Raw genomic sequence first — 20,223 nt, 5'->3', positions numbered from 1 at the left:
GAAAGTGAAGTTGATGGAATAAGTAATTGGATATAATCTCTTGAGCCCGTCTTGCATTCTTGGTATTATTATTAACCCATTGATGGATATCTTCTACTGAAAGTTAGTAACACAATTAGTGAAATGAAGTGTGAGACTGTTATATTCACTTTCTGTTCTGTCTAAAAGTGGTATCAGTATCCCATAATTCCTTGGGTTTAAAGAAGTACAAAGTTAATACTAAACTAGTTCTAAGGAAAAACGTCACCCTTGTGTTTCATTTTTGTCTCTCATATGTATCACACATGATATTTTGATAGCTTTCACTGACAACACTGAGATTCTTCACCAGAATCATCAAACAACACTGAGAGGACCAAGAAGCCTACAAGTTCTTGAGTAATTCACAGAATCCACACCCTCTACTGTTTCAGAGTATTCAGCTGCTCTCCTGGTCACACAAGGCTTCCACAGCATTACTGGGTCCCTGAGCCACACCACCAATGACAAAGAGCATGTTGTCAGTTTGTAGATTGGAACAAGAGCAGCGTGGGGTGTTCATAGCTGGTAGACTTTCCCATTTCTTCTTGGTTGGATTGAACCCTTCCACTGATCCGAGTGGGGCCGGTTGGTTTCCTGCAATTTAAATGAAAAACAAAACATTGAATGAAACAAAATAAGGGACCCATCAGTTAACCATTTAAAAATCACCTAAATATTGGATCAGTTTAGAGCTTATTGTACAGTATCATCATGGTGCATCTCTCTCCCATTATATATTACGGGGGTTATTTCCAAATAAGGAGTAAGATGAGCAATGGTAATTTATTTTCTGTGAACTGAGAGTATTGGAGGGAAAGAGTGTTTTCCTTTGATAGCTCAGTTGGTAGCGGGGAGAACTAAAATGCTCAGGAAAGTGATGGTCTAATTGTTTGTGAATCAACACCAATATCATTCTTTTGGCAAAAGCACAATAGTATTTAGGTTTAACAGGAATGTACAATATTTAATACAAATTTCCAAGGAATTTCTTCAAAAAATATAAACATCAGATAGTGGTTTGGAAGGAGCTCTGGATTACATACTCTTCACATGCACAGTTTTATTACATTATTCTTGCATTTGTTTAACAGGGGATGACTGTCACACTCTAAGATACTGGATAAGATACAAAAGAATTGGATATAAGAGAGACAGGAAAGTGTTTTCTTCAGTGACGTGGCAACAAAAATAGCTTTTCAGGGGCAGAGAGTGTTTTGTTTTGGTTTTAAGTTTATTTAGTAGTGTCCCAAATAGGTTTACATTCACACTGCAATGAAGTTACTGTGAAAATCCCCTTGTCGCCACACTTCAGTGCCTATTCGGGTACATTGGGGGAGAATTTAGCATAGCCAATCAAAGTTAGCAAGGAATGAGCTGAAAAAGGGGCTCAGGAGAGCTAGGAGGGGACATGAGAAGTCCTTGGCGGGTCGGATCAAGGAAAACCCCAAGGCTTTTTACTCTTATGTGAGGAATAAAAGAATGACCAGGGTGAGGTTAGGGCCGGTCAAAGACAGTGGTGGGAACTTGTGTATGGAATCAGTAGAGATAGGCGAGGTGATGAATGAATACTTTTCTTCAGTGTTCACCAAGGAGAGGGGCCATGTTTTTGAGGAAGAGAAGGTGTTACAGGCTAATAGGCTGGAGGAAATAGATGTTCGGAGGGAGGATGTATTGGCAGTTTTGAATAAACTGAAGGTCGATAAGTCCCCTGGGCCTGATGAAATGTATCCTAGGATTCTTTGGGAGGCGAGGGATGAGATTGCAGAGCCTTTGGCTTTGATCTTTGGGTCCTCGCTGTCCACGGGGATGGTGCCAGAGGACTGGAGAGTGGCAAATGTTGTTCCTCTGTTTAAGAAAGGGAATAGAAATGACCCTGGTAATTATAGACCGGTTAGTCTGACTTCGGTGGTTGGTAAATTGATGGAAAAGGTCCTTAGGGATGGGATTTACGACCATTTAGAAAGATGCGGATTAATCCGGGATAGTCAGCACGGATTTGTGAAGGGCAAATCGTGCCTCACAAATTTGATAGAATTTTTTGAGGAGGTAACTAGGTGTGTTGATGAAGGTAGGTCGGTTGATGTCATATACATGGATTTTAGTAAGGCGTTTGATAAGGTCCCCCATGGTCGGCTTATGATGAAAGTAAGGAGGTGTGGGATAGAGGGAAAGTTGGCCGATTGGATAGGTAACTGGCTATCTGATCGAAGACAGAGGGTGGTGGTGGATGGAAAATTTTCGGACTGGAGGCAGGTTGCTAGCGGAGTGCCGCAGGGATCGGTGCTTGGTCCTCTGCTCTTTGTGATTTTTATTAATGACTTAGAGGAGGGGGCTGAAGGGTGGATCAGTAAATTTGCTGATGACACCAAGATTGGTGGAGTAGTGGATGAGGTGGAGGGCTGTTGTAGGCTGCAAAGAGACATAGATAGGATGCAAAGCTGGGCTGAAAAATGGCAAATGGAGTTTAACCCTGATAAATGTGAGGTGATTCATTTTGGTAGGACTAATTTAAATGTGGATTACAGGGTCAATGGTAGGGTTCTGAAGACTGTGGAGGAACAGAGAGATCTTGGGGTCCATATCCACAGATCTCTAAAGGTTGCCACTCAAGTGGATAGAGCTGTGAAGAAGGCATATAGTGTGTTAGCTTTTATTAACAGGGGGTTGGAGTTTAAGAGCCGTGGGGTTATGCTGCAACTGTACAGGACCTTGGTGAGACCGCATTTGGAATATTGCGTGCAGTTCTGGTCACCTCACTATAAGAAGGATGTGGAAGCGCTGGAAAGAGTGCAGAGGAGATTTACCAGGATGCTGCCTGGTTTGGAGTGTCGGTCTTATGAGGAAAGGTTGAGGGAGCTGGGGCTGTTCTCTCTGGAGCGGAGGAGATTGAGGGGAGACTTAATAGAGGTTTATAAAATGATGAAGGGGATAGATCGAGTGAACGTTCAAAGACTATTTCCTCGGGTGGATGGAGCTATTACAAGGGGGCATAACTATAGGGTTCATGGTGGGAGATATAGGAAGGATATCAGAGGTAGGTTCTTCACGCAGAGAGTGGTTGGGGTGTGGAATGGACTGCCTGCAGTGATAGTGGAGTCAGACACTTTAGGAACATTTAAGCGGTTATTGGATAGGCACATGGAGCACACCAGGATGGTAGGGAGTGGGATAGCTTGATCTTGGTTTCAGATGAAGGTCGGCACAACATCGTGGGCCGAAGGGCCTGTTCTGTGCTGTAATGTTCTATGTTCTATGTTCTATGTTCTAACCTAACCAACACGTCTTTCAGACTGTGGGAGGAAACCGCAGCACCCAGAGGAAACCCACGCAAACACGGGGAGAACATGCAAACTCCACACAGACAGTGACCCAAGCCGGGAATCGAATCCGGATCCCTGGTGCTGTGAGGCAGCAGTGCTAACCACTGTACCACCATGCTGCTGAAATCGTTCCCATGACTAAACATTGTTGGCAATTTTTGTTTCTTGTTGAATTTATTTGTTTCATGAATAAGACTTTGCAAGTTCAGCACTCTAACTCAATTGGAGAGGAAAAGTGTCTTCTGAAGCAGATGAGCCTGAAGGTCTCAATGAAGTCCAGCTCACCTGTCACTGTAAAAGTGGCGGGTTGCCCAGCATGACCTCATTATAATATTAAAATCAGGCTATGATCTTTTTCCCTCCACCTAAGCAGCACATCTTTCGGACTCTGGGAGGAAACTGGAGCACCCAGACGAAACCCACACAGACAACGTGCAGACTCCACACAGACAGTGACCCAAGCTGGGAATCGAACCCAGATCCCTGCTATTGTGAGGCAGCAGTGCTAACCACTGTGCTACCATGCCGCCTTGTGAATTATGCATGAGTGAAAGTGAATTATGGAAACAAAAACTAGCAATTCTGAGGTGAATATTTCCCTCACAAAATGTGGAAATCCTATGCTAGCTTAATAAGGAATACACTAATCCTTTTGTCAAGTGAATTCCACCTTTGTTACAAAAATTGCAAATATCCCCATTTATAATTCACTTTTCAGCCTCATACGTTTAAAGCCAACTTGAAATCAATATATTTTATCCTTCCTCTTCTCTGAAGTTAATGATATGATCAATATTTCATTTTTCATCATGATCCACACATGAGAAGAACTGACATAACTGTGACTATCTTCAAGTTTAATTTCTCTTCTTTGCTTTGCCTTCATTGCCTTTGATCTGAGTGTTCAGAAAATAAAGCAGAAAATATTGGATATACACAGCAGCTCCATCAGCATCTGTAAAGAGAAAAGGTTTGGGTGTACATCTTGATCAGAACTGGATACTGGGAGAAAAGCAAATTTTTTTATGAGTCTGAATGTGGTGAAGAGAGAGAGAGGCGTAACAGCTAAAAATTGGGTGTGAGGCAATAATCTCCCAATGTCCAGTTGCGATGAAGGATCTCTGCCCATTACGTTACCACCTCACTTTTCTTTCTGAATGTTGAAGGATCTATTGACAGCATTTTCATTCCTATTCTAATTTCTTACAGTTTTTTTTGTATATTGCAGTTTTCATGATCGTATTTCATGTGGCTGTCTCAATGTAGTAAGAGTTTTAACAACACCAGGTTAAAGTTGAAAAAGCAAAGTTGAAAAAGATTTCCACTCCATCTGACGAAGGAGCAGCACTCCGAAAGCTAATGGCATTTGCTACCAAATAAACCTGTTGGACTTTAATCTGGTGTTGTTAAAACTCTTACTGTATATACCCCAATCCAATGCCGGCATCTCCAAATCCTGTCTCAATGTGTCATGCCTCAGTGAAAATTCCAATATAATTCAATGGTTCCCAACACATTCCTACCATGTGGCACAAGGGCTGGAAATTAAGTGGAAATCCAGATTCTATCTTTCCCCCGCTGGCGTCCAATTCTATCTGTCCAAAACATAGGATGAGATTTGAGAGTCAACCATATTGCTATGGATCTGGAGTCAGATCAGGTCAGGACAGCAGATTTCCTTCCCTAAATGACATCAGTGAACCATATGGGTTTTTACAACAATTGACAATGGTTTCATAGTCATCATTAGACTTTCAATTCCAGAATTTTATTCAATTCAAATTTCACCACATGCTGTGTGTGGGATTTGAACCTGGGTCCCCAGATTTTTCCTTGGGTCTCTGGATTACTAGCCCAGTGGCAATACCACTATGCTATCACCTCCCCCTGCTGAGGCAGGAGGGCAGAGTCAGGTAACTTGATAAGCTTGAAGTAGGCAGTCTTAGCGATCGTGATTTGTGGTCAGAAGCTTACCTTGGCGTCAAATATGATGCCAAGTTTGCAAAGTCTGGTTCAGCTTTAAACAGTTGGCAGGGAGTGGGATGAAGTTGGTTGTTAGAATCATAGAATCTTACAGTGCAGAAGGAGGCCATTCAGCCCATCGAGTCTGCACCAACAACAATCCTACCCAGGCCCTATCCCTATAACCCCATGTATTTAGCATTGCCAATCCAGCTAACCTGCACATCTTTGGACTGTGGGAGGAAACCGGAGCACCTGGAGGAAACCCATGCAGACATAGGGAGAACGTGCAGACTCTGCACAGATAGTGACCCAAGCTGGGAATCAAACCCAGGTCCCTGGCGCTTTGAGGCAGCAGTGCTAACCACTGTGCCACCGTGTTGCCCCTTGTGCCACCATGCCGCCCCTAAATGGTGTTTGCAGTGGAGACTGAAGGCAATGGCTTTGACCTGCCCAATATTTAATTGGAGAAAATAATTTCTCTTCCAATTGTACTGAATGTTGGGACAAGTCGGCTGATAATTTATTGACTTGGGATTTGAAAGAGGAGGTGGTGAGGTAGAGTTTGGTGCTGTCAAAGTGAATCAGATGATTTTGCTGAGGAGCACATTGATGTGATTTAGGAGAGGTCCAGGAATAGATCCTGAGGGGAATAACAGGCATAATGGTGGGGGAGCAGGAAGAGAAGCCATTGCAAATGATGCTCAGATCATGATAAAGGAGTTCAATGGGAAGGATGTTCCTGAACAACACGCCAGCACTCTCACTCCCACACCCTCCCTGTGTATATTTCTCAATTCCATCAGAAGAAAGAGAAGGCCCAAATATCCACTCTGAGGTGGGGAGCGAGCAATAATATTGGCTCGGGGCAGGTGAGGGAGCTAAACACAACATCCCCGAATGCAAAGATCCACGCGAATTTAATGGCAGAATCTCAACATCACTTCTTAAAAGTTAAGTCTCCAGCCCGGCAGTCAGTCAGATGGAGATGCCAGCTGGGTTGCTAGGTAGGAAAGCCAGCAGTAGAGGGATGCAGCCTGGAAGCCTTGTGGATAGTCTCCAGCAACCAGAAAGCATCAGGGGCTCGAGGAGGGCTGGACTGGTAATCTGGAGGGAAAAAGATCATAGCCTGATTTTAATACTATAATCAGGCAGTTTAATATTATAATGAGGTCATGCTAGGCATGCCGCAGATTTCCTTCGCTGAAGGGCATGAGTGAACCAGATGGGTTTTTAAGACAATCCAGTTATTTCATGATCATTATTAGTGAGAGTAGCATTTTATTCCATTCCATTGCTCCGTGCTCTTTGATATTCAACACAGGCTTTCTGGGAATCTTCCGAATGCACCTAGCATGTTTTTGTGAACACTCATCAGCCTTTTTCTTGGTGTTTGGAGTCTAATTTGGCTCGAAACGCGAACTCTTTTTCTCTCTCCATAGATGCTGCCAGACCTACTGTGTGTTTCCAACACTTACTGTTTTTATTTTAGACTTCCAGCGTCCACAGTAATTTGCTTCTATTTTATGTGTAGCCTGATCCTTTGTACTTCTCCTCTGCCCTGTGCAGCAGAACTCGTGTGTGACCTCACTCTTCAGCAAGCTTGGATCGGCGCTGTCCTTGTCTCCTGCCCAGAGTGCAGTGCATTCCTACCCAGAGTCTCCGTATGTGCCAATCCCTCCCTAATCTATCATTAATCATATCTGAGTTGGTGGCAGCCCATGTTAAAACAAGTGATAGTGTGTTTAGATCATCATTCTCTTCTTGGCTTTTTTCCATTGCCTGGCCAAGTTGGAGTTCCTGAGCATTTAGAATCATAGAATCGTAGAATCCCTACAGCGCAGAAGGAGGCCATTCAGCCCATCGAGGCTGCACTGACAACAATCCCACCCAGGCCCTATCCCCAGAACCCCACATATTTATCCAGCTAATCCTCCTAGCACTAAGGGACAATTTAGCATGGCCAATCAACCTAACCCGCACATCTTTGGAGTGTGGGAGGAAACCAGAGCACCCGGAGGAAACCCACGCAGACATGGGGAGAATGTGCAAACTCCACACAGACAGCCACCCGAGGTGGGAATTGAGTCCGGGTCCCTGGCGCTGTGAGGCAGGAGTGCTCACCACTATGCCACTGTGCTGCCCAAGGGTACGTTTTTGATGAGGGAGGGTGGCTGAGGCGGGAGCTAAGAGGTTTGTGCTTACACCAACTGCAGCTTTTAAGTCAAAAGAGATTGTGAGGTGAGGTGAAAGTGGGATGTGGGGAGGAGGATTAGTTATGAGTACACCATCATCTTCTGACCACAGGTTCAACAATGGCCACACCAATAATGGCAGCTCCTGCTCATGTCCCTGTCATTCTTCACAATTCCAGATTCACTTCCTCCATGATTCCCATTTAAAGGATGCGGACTTGCTTTAAGCAATGCAGGCTGGCGTTAGGAAATGCTCGAGCAGTTTTGGGCCCCATGCTGGTGCATGCAGCCAATGCACAGCCTGGTTAGCACAGGCTGGAGAACTCATGCTGATGGGTAGACAGCATGAAGATGCCACGTTGTCCTCATTTCACAACAACATGCCTTTCATGATGTTTTCAGGGATTATCTGATCTAGCCCCAAATTGAATTTCAAGAACATTGAGCCAGCTGCTTTTTATCTTTCAGTTAATTGACAATATCGCAAATTCCTTGTTGAGAAATATCAATTTGTTGTAGCAAGTTGAAGCTTGCCTTAATTCACTGATGTGTTTAAAATCTATCACATCAGGCTGTCACTCTCATTAAAGCCTGTTTTATAGATAAGAAAATGGAATTCTATGTACTTGTGCAGAGTAACCAAGATCAGAGAAGTTTAATTCTTGGATTTTCCCTTTGGAGGCGGCACTCGGGAGATTTTGACAGTAACTTCATTGCGGTGTTAATGTAAGCCTACCTGCGACACTAATGAATAAATTTTTAAAAAACTGAACTAAACTGAATCATTGAAGGTGACAGAAAAGTTGAGAATGTGGTCAATAAAGTATACAATATCCTAGGCTTTATTAATAGGGGCATAGGGTACAAGAGGTTATGTTAAACTTGTGTAGAACACTGGTTCAGCATCAAGTGAACTGTTATGTCCAATTCTGAGCGTCACACTTTAGGAAAGTTGTGGTGGCATTAGAGAGAGTGCAGAAAAGCTTCACAAAAATGGTCCCTGCGATGAGGAACTTCAGTTACATGAACACATCGGAGAAGTTGGGACTGTTTTCCTTGGAGAAGAGAAAGTTAAGAAGTGATTTGATATTCAAAACCATGAACAGAGTAGAGAGGGAAAAACTGGGCCGGTTTCACCATCGCGTTGTACCCATTTTCGAGCACAAAAACTTGGTAAAGTCGGGCGTGAGACGAGCACGATCTGCGCCCGCCCCCGCACTGGTTCCCCCTTTACCAAGGCCCGAAAATGGCCGCGATCGGGACCGCGCCCGAAACGGGCGCAACGGCCATTAAAATGCATTTGCACGCATTTAAATTGACTTGATGGGCTGCACACCCAACCTTACCGGCACTTCCCCCTTTCCCACCGCGTTCATCCATCCAGAATCGGCGCGAAACAGACATGCTCCACAAAAGTCCAATTTGGGTGCTCCAGTTAGTGGGGAGGTAAGTGCTTAGCATCTGATGGCTCTCTGCTTGAGATCGAGGGGGTGGGGGGGTCCGCTGCCACTCTGCCTGAGATCAGTGAGGAGAAAGGGGGGGCCCACTGCCACTCTGCCTGAGATCGGTGGAAGCGGCAGGGGGGAGGGGGCCGCGATTGGTCTGGGTGGCGGGGGATAGGGGTATAAGTGTGTCAGTAATGTTGTGGGGATGGGGCTATGTCTGTGGGGGCCAAGAGGAGGCATTATCCGGCCCAGGAGCGATGTGGCAGAGGTGCCTCACTCTATCTTTTTTTCTGCACATGCGCAGTTGGAGGTGCCGATTGGAGCTGCAGGGTTTCGGGCGCGTTAAGCCCCGTCCACGGGGTTGTGCAGTGCGATTCAGAATCGCTGATATTTTTGCAGGCAGAGTGTGTATGGGGGCACCTGAGAACGGGTCTAAAAATCGGATCTGAAACACCCCCAGTTTCAAGTCCACCCAGCACTTAGAATTAAAATGGTAAAACAGGGCCCACTGTTTCCACTGGCGGAAGGATTGCGAACAAGAGGGTACAGATTTCAGCTGATTGACCAAATAAACAACAGCAAAAATGAGGAAATATGTTTCCAAGCAGCAAGAGGTTAGGATCTGGAATGCACTGCCTGAGAGTGTGCTGGAGGCAGGTTCATTCAAGGCATTCAAGAGGGAATTGAATGATCAGCTGAAAGGAAAGAACAGGCAGGGCTCTGGGGAAAAGGCAGGGGAGTGGGACTAAGTAAATTGCTTCTACGGAGAGCTGGCACTGATGGGACAGAGCGAATGGCCTCCTTCTACGTTGCACGCAATTCTGAGGTTCTGTGAAGTTTGTGAGCTGAATCATGATACATGGAAAGATTTTTAAAAACAAATTTCAAAGACTGATAGAAACCAGTCAAATCTAACTGCAGCACCGCTATCCATTCGCTTGTGAAGAACAACACCTCTGTAGGTGAGAAATAACACCACCAGTTACTAGAAAGCCATTTGAAATCTAAGGTCAAGATCCAAATGCTCACTGAAATATAGCAAATAAAAGCCACTGAGTCAAGGGCAGGCACAGCATAATTCAATATTTCACAATCACAGAAAAGATAGGCTTATACAGCACGCTACCATACCCTCCAAAATATTTTAAAGCACTTTAGCACAGCAATCATGTTCTCAAATTGTACAGAGGGGCTTCAACCAAGAGGTTACTGACACAGAGAGAAGAGTGATACAGTTGGTAAGTGACATTGGCCCTGATGCCACAAACACTCAAATTCTCCTAACCTTATCACAGAAACCTGTTACTCCCCGGCGAAACTCTTTGATAACCAATGCTGCTCCATCTGAGTGGAAAACAGCAAATATTATTTTATTAACAACTCATGTTGGGGCTCATGTTAGACTCCACCTCCCCTGCCCTTTAAATGAGCCTTCCTTCAACATCTATCCTTGATTGGCTGGGGCCATTTTCCTTGTACACTCAGCATAGCAAAATTATAAACACTGAGAAGCATTTATAGTTTTGTTCACCTGGTGCACGATTGTCACTTTTCTACTTTACTATTCTTAGTCCTTTCTACGAAATGTTTATTTTTTAGTGTCACAAGTAGGCTTATATTAACACTGCAATGAAATCACTGTTAAAAATCCCATAGTCACCACACTCCTTCACCTGTTCGGGTACATTGAGGGAGAATTTAGCATGGCCGATGCACCTAACCAGCACATCTTTGGACTTGTGCGAGGAAACCGGAGCACCCAGAGAAAACCCACGCAGAAATGGGGAGAACGTGCAGACTTCGCACAGACAGTGACCCAAGCTGGGAATTGAACCCGGGTTCCTAGCAATGTGAGGCAGCAGTGCTAACCACTGTGCCACCGTGCCGCCCAATGGATATGAACACAAGATCTAGGTGCGAGAGTGCTTTGAAGTATTTTGGAGCTAATATTGTGTGTCTGTTCTAGGATCGGCGACTTTTATTTGCTGTATTTCCTGGAACATGTAATTCTTGACCTTCGATTTCAAATGGGTTTTCAGTAAATGTGCTGTTATTTCTCACTTATAGAGAGGTGTTGTTCTTCACAAGACGACAAATGTGGTGTTGCATTCTGATTCGACTGGTTTCTATTAATCTTTGGAGCTTGTTGGAGAATCGTGTAGTCCAGAGCTGAACTTGTTCATGAACTTGTTCCTCGGATAAGCTGATTTCTCTTTTATACCCTTTTCTTTTATCCAACTGATTTAACCGCTTAAAGTCAGTGATGGATCACGGTGACTGTCCAGTGTGTTACATCGCATGAGCAGGAAATAATGGCTGTCCCTTCCCCATCACTCTCAGTGGAAACTGGAAAGTGGAAACTCAAGCAATAATTATTACCTAGACCTCCAGCAGCAATCACTCTTCCTCCAATGTGGCCCACAGAGAAGTCTGCACGTTTCTCTCTCATCCGGGTGGAACGGGACTGCTTAGTCCAGATACCTAAAAAAGTAAACACTTATTAAAACTGTAGGAGAGACCATAAAGGGACAACAATGATTGCTAGATGTATGCCCAAACACTGCAGTGATTTGAACATTGTTTATCAAACATACTTTGATATTTCCATTTCAGTTCTTGAATATATAGGCTGAATGGGTTAATAATCACACAAGTTTAAAAATCTCAGTCACACAGGGAAAGTTATGTGAAAAACACAGGTCTTGATTAAAGCAGACCCAGATAAGAGTCAAGGATCATTTAATTGAACAGTGTGCAGCTGCAGCTCATGTTTACCATTAGAACAAGGAACAATGGAAAGGGAGGTTGATATACCATTGGTCAGAGATATAGCTATCATTGCTTGATGATGTAACATGCATAAGTCTTAACTGGTCACTATACCCTTATGTATGCATGATGTAACCTTAATCAATAACTGTGAGTGGATCAAAATAACTCCTATACTTTTATTGGTATGTGCTAATTACTTATAATCAAAGTTGAAAATATAATTGCTTGTGTATTTCTGAATTCTGCACTCTGATGGCTCAGAATGGCTTAGTCGGAGTCCTGTAAGAACATAAGAACATAAGAAATAGGAGCAGGAGTAGGCCATCTAGCCCCTCGAGCCTGCCCCGCCATTCAATAAGATCATGGCTGATCTGAAGTGGATCAGTTCCACTTACCCGCCTGATCCCCATAACCCCTAATTCCCTTACCAATCAGGAATCCATCTATCCGTGATTTAAACATATTCAACGAGGTAGCCTCCACCACTTCAGTGGGCAGAGAATTCCAGAGATTCACCGCCCTCTGAGAGAAGAAGTTCCTCCTCAACTCTGTCCTAAACTGACCCCCCTTTATTTTGAGGCTGTGCCCTCTAGTTCTAGCTTCCTTTCTAAGTGGAAAGAATCTCCCCACCTCTACCCTATCCAGCCCCTTCATTATCTTATAGGTCTCTATAAGATCCCCCCTCAGCCTTCTAAATTCCAACGAGTACAAACCCAATCTGCTCAGTCTCTCCTCATAATCAATACCCCTCATCTCTGGTATCAACCTGGTGAACCTTCTCTGCACTCCCTCCAAGGCCAATATATCCTTCCGTAAATAAGGGGACCAATACTGCACACAGTATTCCAGCTGCAGCCTCACCAATGCCCTGTACAGATGCAGCAAGACATCTCTGCTTTTATATTCTATCCCCCTTGCGATACAGGCCAACATCCCATTTGCCTTCTTGATCACCTGTTGCACCTGCAGACTGGGTTTTTGCGTCTCATGCACAAGGACCCCCAGGTCCCTTTGCACAGTAGCATGTTGTAATTTTTTTCCATTTAGATAATAATCCAATTTGCTATTATTTCCTCCAAAGTGAATAACCTCGCATTTGTCAACGTTATACTCCATCTGCCAGATCCTCGCCCACTCACTCAGCCTGTCCAAATCTCTCTGCAGACCTTCTACGCCCTCCACACGATTCACTTTAGCACTTATCTTTGTGTCATAGTGCGACAGTTGTCAATAAATCATCTTGAAACCACACCGCTACTTTTTCTGGCTACTTGAAGGGAATGATAGTTTTAAATACAACAAGAAAAACATTGTAACATAGGCAGAATCCTGTGAAGTGGCAGAGGTCTCAGCCACTGGCTGAAAAACTCAGATACTCCTCTTTTTTGGGAAGGCCAACTGATTCTTGTGCCACTCAGGCACTTGTCAGGCCAGTGGTGGGCCTACCCCTGGGTTCAAGGACCCCAGAGGCAGCTGTCAAGCTTGGCGAGCACTGCCGACCAATCAGAGGCCGCAGCTCTTCTGTGCTCAGCAGCACTATTGGGGAGTGAGGGCTGCTGCACGCACAACACCCACTTACGACTGAGGAACGACCCAGGGACAGGCAGGTTGGGGGTTGCAGGAAGGGAGTTATGAAGTGTGGAGGGAGATGTCAGCAGCAAGGGCAAAAGGCAGGATCTCACTGCCACCTCTCTGCCTCACTTCCTGATGCCAGGTCCCCCAATCAGGCTCTGAGTTCCTTTGAACACCTGACCCCCTCTCCGTGAGCCTGCAGCAAAAATGCCAGGCTATGTTTGAAGTGCTCCCTGCATGGGGGGCCCCCCACAATACACTGCCAAGCTAATACCAGTGGCAGCAGTATGAGGCTGCTATGTTGACACTGAATGCCCATTTAAGGCCTTCTTGTTACAGACTTAATCAGGGTGGAGGTGGGAAGGTGGCAGGTCCCCATTCCCCGTTCTCCCACCACCAAACTCACCATGGGGGAGGACATAGTGTCTGCAATATTCATTAATGGGGCAAATTATCCATCACAGCATTCCATTGCTGTATAACCTAAATAAATACAAACCAGTCATCAAACTATTTCTTCCAACAGGATACTTCAATATTCGACTTAGCAAAACTATCAATTTCACTTGAACAATGTTGCAGATCATTGCTTCCAGGGTTTTGTTTGAAATATGTCAATGATTCCAGACCCTACTTTTAATAGTCTGGTCTTTTACAGGAAATGAATTAACTTCCATGGTCATGCGGTAAATGAAGAATTTAATTTTCCAAAAACATTGCAATGATAAGTTATCCACTTAATTTGGCACCCAGGTATTTCTAAGAGGGTTTTTGCCTTTTTAAGCAAAGATAAGGATGTTCAGATCCCTTCAAGTATTTATGTCAGATCATAGAATCATAGAATCCCCACAGTGCAGAAGGAGGCCATTCGGTCCATCGAGTTTGCACTGACCACAATCCACCCAGGCCCCATTCACGTAGCCCTGCACATTTACCCTGCTAATCCCCCTGACACTAAGGTCAATTTAGCATGGCCAATCAACCTAACCTGCACATCTGTGGGAGGAAACTGGAGCACCCGGAGGAAACCCACGCAGACACGGGGAGAATGTGGAAACTCCACACAGACAGTGACCCGAGGCCGGAATTGAACCCGGGTCCCTGATGCTGTGAGGCAGCAGTGCCAACCACTGTGCCAGCGTGGTCTATCCTGGACAATTTGATTTCATGATTTGAGATGGATTTAATGGGGAGGGCGGGGGGGTGCTTTTTAAGGGTGATTTAGGTTTTGCTGGCAGGGAGGCATCAGCAACAAACACCGCACTACCCCCACCCCCCCCTCCCCCCACCCTGCCCATCCTGCCCCACCATCACCAGTCTGAGCCCCAGCATATTTACATTTGGGACTTCCTTGACTTCCTTAGAAAAATAAAACGTTAATTGTTCCTTAATAGTTGAGAGTTGCCGAGGAAGTAGGGGCCCAATGTTTGCATATGGGGTCCAGAGCAACACTGTAGATGCATGTCTGTCTCTATGCATTCTTCAACAGTGTGATACTTCTCATCTTAAGTTATTGTATATGTGTTGGACCTGGCTGCTGGTGCTTGGGTAGCAAGAGCTTTTTCTAATGGTTCTTTTAGGATTGAGGTGTGTGTGAACAGTGGCTGGGTATTAAATGCTGATGGTTGTTTTGTGGAGGAGCTTCTTCATCTATGAAAGATGATGGGTATGCAGCAAATAATCTATTTCAGATGAGTTGCCTTCATATAGCGCACCTTTGTAGATGGTTGAAGTGGCCATTCGTTGAGAGGCAGGTTCTGCCATGAGTAAGCTCCACATAAAGCCACCAGGTGTCATTGTGAGTTATTGTTTCCAGCGTTGGTATCTGTTGCCAAGCCACTGTAGCAGCTTGTCATCGCGGTGGTGTACTCTAGTCCCAGGAGGTGTTGCCGCGTTCCTCTGTCCTTAGCTGGTGATGACAACTGATGTTTTGGGCCTGCATGTCACACTCACAAGCATCTGTGAGGCAGAGTTTTGGGCATCCTACTAATCGTCTAGCCCCTAGTTATATCCCCGTACGGAAAGTCCTTATGTACGCAACCTGTGAATGTGCCTACACCAACAAAGCCACCTCCATTTGAAGACTGCTGACAAACTTGAGAGCTCTGTCTTTGGGAGGACTGCCACCTTGGTGACTTTATCCTGCCGGGAAATAGCCGTAATGTGGTGCAGAGAGCACATGGAATAACATCAAGTTGACTCTTAGGACCAACAGATGGTTTATAAGGCTTATGTTCTTAGCACTTTGTTGTATTTGCCTGTAAAAGATGGATGACTTATAGCTATCAAGAAAAGAAGCTCAACAATTTCACCTCACTATTAAAGGCAGGAATAAGGCAGAAACAAAAGTTGTATTTACACTGACCTATTACTTTCCACCTCTGCTACGTTGCTCGATTCAGGCCCTACCTCAGCACATCTGCTGCAGAAACCTTCATCCATACATCTGTTACTATTATCTCTGACAACAATAACTTACATGTAAATCACACATTTAATGTAATATAATGTCCCAGGGGGCTTAGTAACAGCATTATCCATAAAAGCACCAAGCCACAGAATTTGATTTTATTTATTGTCACATGTATTGGGATACAGTGAAAAGTATTGTTTCTTGCGCACTATACAAAGTATACAGTTCATAGAGTACACAGGAGAGCAGGAAAGGAGGGTGCAGAATATAGTGTTGCAGTTACAGATAGGGTGAAGGGAAAGATCAACTTAGTATATAATAGAACTGTTCAAAAGTCTGATGGCAGCAGGGAAGACGCTGTCCTTGAGTCATTTGTTACATGTTCTCAGACTTTGTACCTTTTCCCCGATGGAAGAAGGTGGAAGAGAGAATGTCTGGGGTGCATGGGGTCCTTGATTATGCTGGCTGCTTTTCCAGGCAGCGGGAAGTATAGACAGTCAATGGATGGGAGGCTGGTTTGTGTGAAGGACTGGGCTACGTTCACAACCCTTTGTAGTTTCTTGGTGTCTTGGACAGAGCAGGAGCCATACCAACCTGTGATACATCCAGAAAGGATACTTTTTATGGTGCATCTACAAAAATTGGTATGTTGTAGCTGACATGCCAAATTTCCTTAGCTTCCTGAGAAAGTAGAGATATTATGATATCAGGGTCAATGGGCAAAAGCTTGATCAATGAGGTAGATTTTAAGGAGCAGAAATGTGGTGCTGGACTTATTCATGCTCCTTGACAGGGGTGGCTGCCTTTTTGGTAGGCCTGCTAATGCACCAAGCATTTCATTGAACACCCTTTATCTGTATGCTGCCCATTGAAGTTTTCATTTTGTGTCCTCTGCAGCAGAACCCATGGACGACCTCACCCTCCAGCAAGTTGGCACCAAGCTTCACTTTCCCTCGACCCTGGCTGCAAACCATTCATGCTCAGGGATTCACCACCAGTAAATCCCACTTTTAAGCTGTCCTGTAAAGTCCATTCAGTCCCAGCTTCTGAACTGATGGCTGTAAGTCTGACACTGAGTGACGGTGCTTCATCATTTTCTTTTATTCATTTGTGGGACATGGGCGTCACTGGCTGGTCAGCCTTTATTGCCCATCCCTGGTTGCCCTTGAGAAGATGGTGGTGAGCTGCTTCTTGAAACATTGCAGTCCACGTGTCATGGGTCATTCGGGAGAGAATTCCAGGATTTTGACCCAGCGACTGCGAAGGAACGGCTATATATTTCCAAGCCAGGATGATGAAAGGCATGGAGGGGAACTTGCAGTTGGTGGTGTTCCCATGTATTTGCTGCCCTTGTCCTTCTAGAAAGAAGTGGTCGTGGGTTTGGAAGATGCTGTCTAAGAATCTTTGGTGAATTGCTGTAGTGCATTTTGTAGATAGTACACACTGCTGCTACTGAGCATCGGTGGTGGAGGGAATGGATGTTTGTGGATGTGGTGCCAATTAAGTGGGCTGCTTTGTCCTGGATGGTGTCAAGCTTCTTGAGTGTTGTTGGAGCTGCACCCATCCAGGCAAGTGGGGAGTATTCCATCACACTCCTGACTTGTGCCTTGTAGATGGTGGATAGGCTTTGGGGAGTCAGGAGGTGAGTTACTTGCCGCAGTATTCCTAGCCTCTGACCTGCTCTTGTAGCCACTGTGTTTATGTGGTGAGTCCAGTTGAGTTTCTGGTCAATGGTAACCCCAAGGATGTTGACAGTGGGGGATTCAGTGATGGTAATGCCATTTGTCTTTTCTTCCTCATACACTTCAGGCTCTCACACAAGTTCAAAAATCATCCAAGTACATCAAAATTGAGCCGCTAGCAGCTACGGGAAGGTTGTTTCTCATCAGAGAACTAAAGGAATTGACCAGCAAAGCAGAATTTGGCATCAACGCTCTTACTGTTAATTAGGATATATTTTTCAGAGGTTCTAGATATCTAAAGCACTACAGTCAACCAGCACCAAATTAAAATGATGCGTAATTTTTCTCAGAAATGAATTTTAAATACAGTTAGAGATCCTTCAGGTCACTGATGTACTTTATGGATCCCCCAGTGTGAAGCTCAGACTTTTTCCCTCACAGCTATGTGAAGTTGCACATCGCCCAGGCTGCTGTGAAGTGCTTTGGGACATCGTGAGGGTGCAAAAGGCACCATTTCAAGGTCTTTCTTTCTATCTGTCTCTGGATTTAGGCTTTTTTTCCTCAACATTTACATTTATTTTTAAAAAACAATTGTACGTCTGCATCGTCCAATTAGAGACGTGACAAATAAGATGGTGATACAGTGGCTGCAAATTTCAATAAATACTACTCAGTTCAAATGGAAATAACATTAACATTTAGCTCATTAATACTGGCACCAAAGCCTGCACTGCAGCAGATCTGAAGTCCTGCCATTATTCATGCTGCAGTAAGTTTTAAGCCTTCCATTTAATTTATTGATGGTATGAACACTGCAGGAATGTCAGGGGGAATTATGTTCCAATGTCTACAGACCCTGAAAAGTTAGCAGTCGAAGGAGGGGAAGGCAGGCTGCCCTTTCAACCCAACAGGTTTTGATAATTGTGTCCATCACTCATTTGTCAAAGTTGCCATGGAAATTGAATCATAAATTTTCTTCCGAGTGTCAAAGATTGACAGTGTTTCCCACAGCAGGGATCCATGCGCCAACACATTAACCTGCTCCCACCAGCGGCTTTTCAGAATAAAATCAATCGCATGCCAAACGCGTCACACCACAGAGCCTTATCCAAAGAAAAGATGCATATTTAAGATACCAATGTTATTAGCAATTAAAATCCTTTGGATGATCTAGTCTCCAGCCCCTGCCATAAATGTATGGGAAATTGCACTGACTGAAGGCGAGATATTTTCCTGCCGTTTGATGCCTTCAATCATTCAGATTCTAGCTCGCAGTAGTTGGAGAATGGTGATTGGTGTGTGCTGCTTTGAAAGGAACAGCAATAAATGTTGGGAGATAAAGTAAAATTAAATAACTAGATTCATGTCTGCACTGTGAGTCAGAGGAGCGAGGGATAAGAAAAGGTTGCAAAGTTTGCAAATAAGGATCATTTTAACTGTTCAGCACAGCCAGTACCGACATTCACTCGGCTGAAGATGAGTCAGTGATAGGGCTACACCACATTGCTGCCAACTCTGAACTTATTCCTTTCATGGGAGGCTCCATATTAAGCATAATGCTCATGTCAAAACGCTATTAAAAGTCCAATAAAGTTTACTTTTTAGGAGTGTCACAAGTAGGTTTACATTAACGCTGCAATGAAGTACCTGAAAATCCCCTAGTTGCCACACTCCAGCGCCTGTTCGGGTACACTGAGGGAGAATTTAGCATGGCAAATGCACCTAACCAGCACGTCTTCGGACAATGGGAGGAAACCCGGAGGAAACCCACACAGACACGGAGAGAATGCAGAGTCGCTGAGCAGAAACTGATAGCCAAGTTCCGCACACATGAGGACAGCCTAAACTGGGATGTTGGGTTTATGTCACACTATCAGTAACCTTCACAGCTTGCCTCCTGGACTTGCAGAATCTCACTGGCTGTCCTGTCTGGAGACAATACACATCTCTTTAACCTGTGCTTAATGCTCCCTTCACTAACATTGTCTGTATCTTTAAGACCTGGTTGGCTGTAGAGATTCGCATTCTAATCAGTCTTCTGTAACTTGATTTTGTGTCTCTGTGCCCTGTTTGAGAGCGGATTTCCACTCCATCTGACGAAGGAGCAGCGCTCCGAAAGCTAATGGCATTTGCTACCAAATAAACCTGTTGGACTTTAACCTGGTGTTGTTAAAACTCTTACTGTGTAGCCTCCACACAGACAGTAATCCAAGGCCGGGAATCGAACACGGATCCCTGGCACTGGGAGACCGCAGTGCTAACCACTGTGCCACCATGCACAGTGAAAATATACAAGTTATTTAGGCATTTGGAGTTTCTCCAATTATTATATTCCCTTCCTTCCCTACCTCAGCTAATCATGAAGGTTAGCCAAGCTTCAGGGAAAACAGCTCTTATTTATCATCAGAGGCGCTTCATTGAGTCAGCGACAGTGCAGCTTTCCTTCTTCACTAAACATTTTTTACAAAGTTTTTATTGTAACTCAGAGCTCGATGACCAGAACCTCCCATCTTACCCAATGATTTTTGTGGATGCTGTATTATGTTATTGGTCTTTTTTTCTCGCTTGCAACTGTACCTACAAATCAGGTTCATTTACAAAACGTGGCCCAGCCTGCTCATTAAACACTAGCCCGAGCACAGATGACAAGAGCTGATTATCACTCTGGGGAAATCACTTGTGGATGATGGTGGGCCGGGTGCCCATTATTTTCTGATATGCAAGATTGGTGCATCCTATCAGCAACACAAACTCAGAAAATTAGCCCTGACAAGTCTGCCACAGCTAATAGGACAACATCGACCTGTACAAGCTTCAAATTGTAATGCTGTTTACCTGCTT

General features: G+C 44.6%; 1 protein-coding gene across 1 annotated transcript in view; it reads right to left on the bottom strand.

Moving 5' to 3' along the window:
• Positions 1–418: 418 nt before the first annotated feature.
• The window catches only part of klhdc8b (kelch domain containing 8B), an 89,811-nt gene continuing 70,006 nt past the window's right edge, over positions 419–20,223 (bottom strand). Inside the window, exons 4-5 of the mRNA XM_078210169.1 lie at positions 11,323–11,424; positions 419–615 (exon numbers count right to left, since the gene is read on the bottom strand). Coding sequence (XP_078066295.1) covers positions 419–615; positions 11,323–11,424 — 299 coding nt within the window. The remainder of the gene's footprint in view (positions 616–11,322; positions 11,425–20,223) is intronic.

The sequence above is a fragment of the Mustelus asterias genome, chromosome 3, assembly GCF_964213995.1.
Source record: "Mustelus asterias chromosome 3, sMusAst1.hap1.1, whole genome shotgun sequence".
NCBI classification, from domain to species: Eukaryota; Metazoa; Chordata; class Chondrichthyes; order Carcharhiniformes; family Triakidae; genus Mustelus; species Mustelus asterias.
This window is presented reverse-complemented; position numbering and strand designations above follow the sequence as displayed.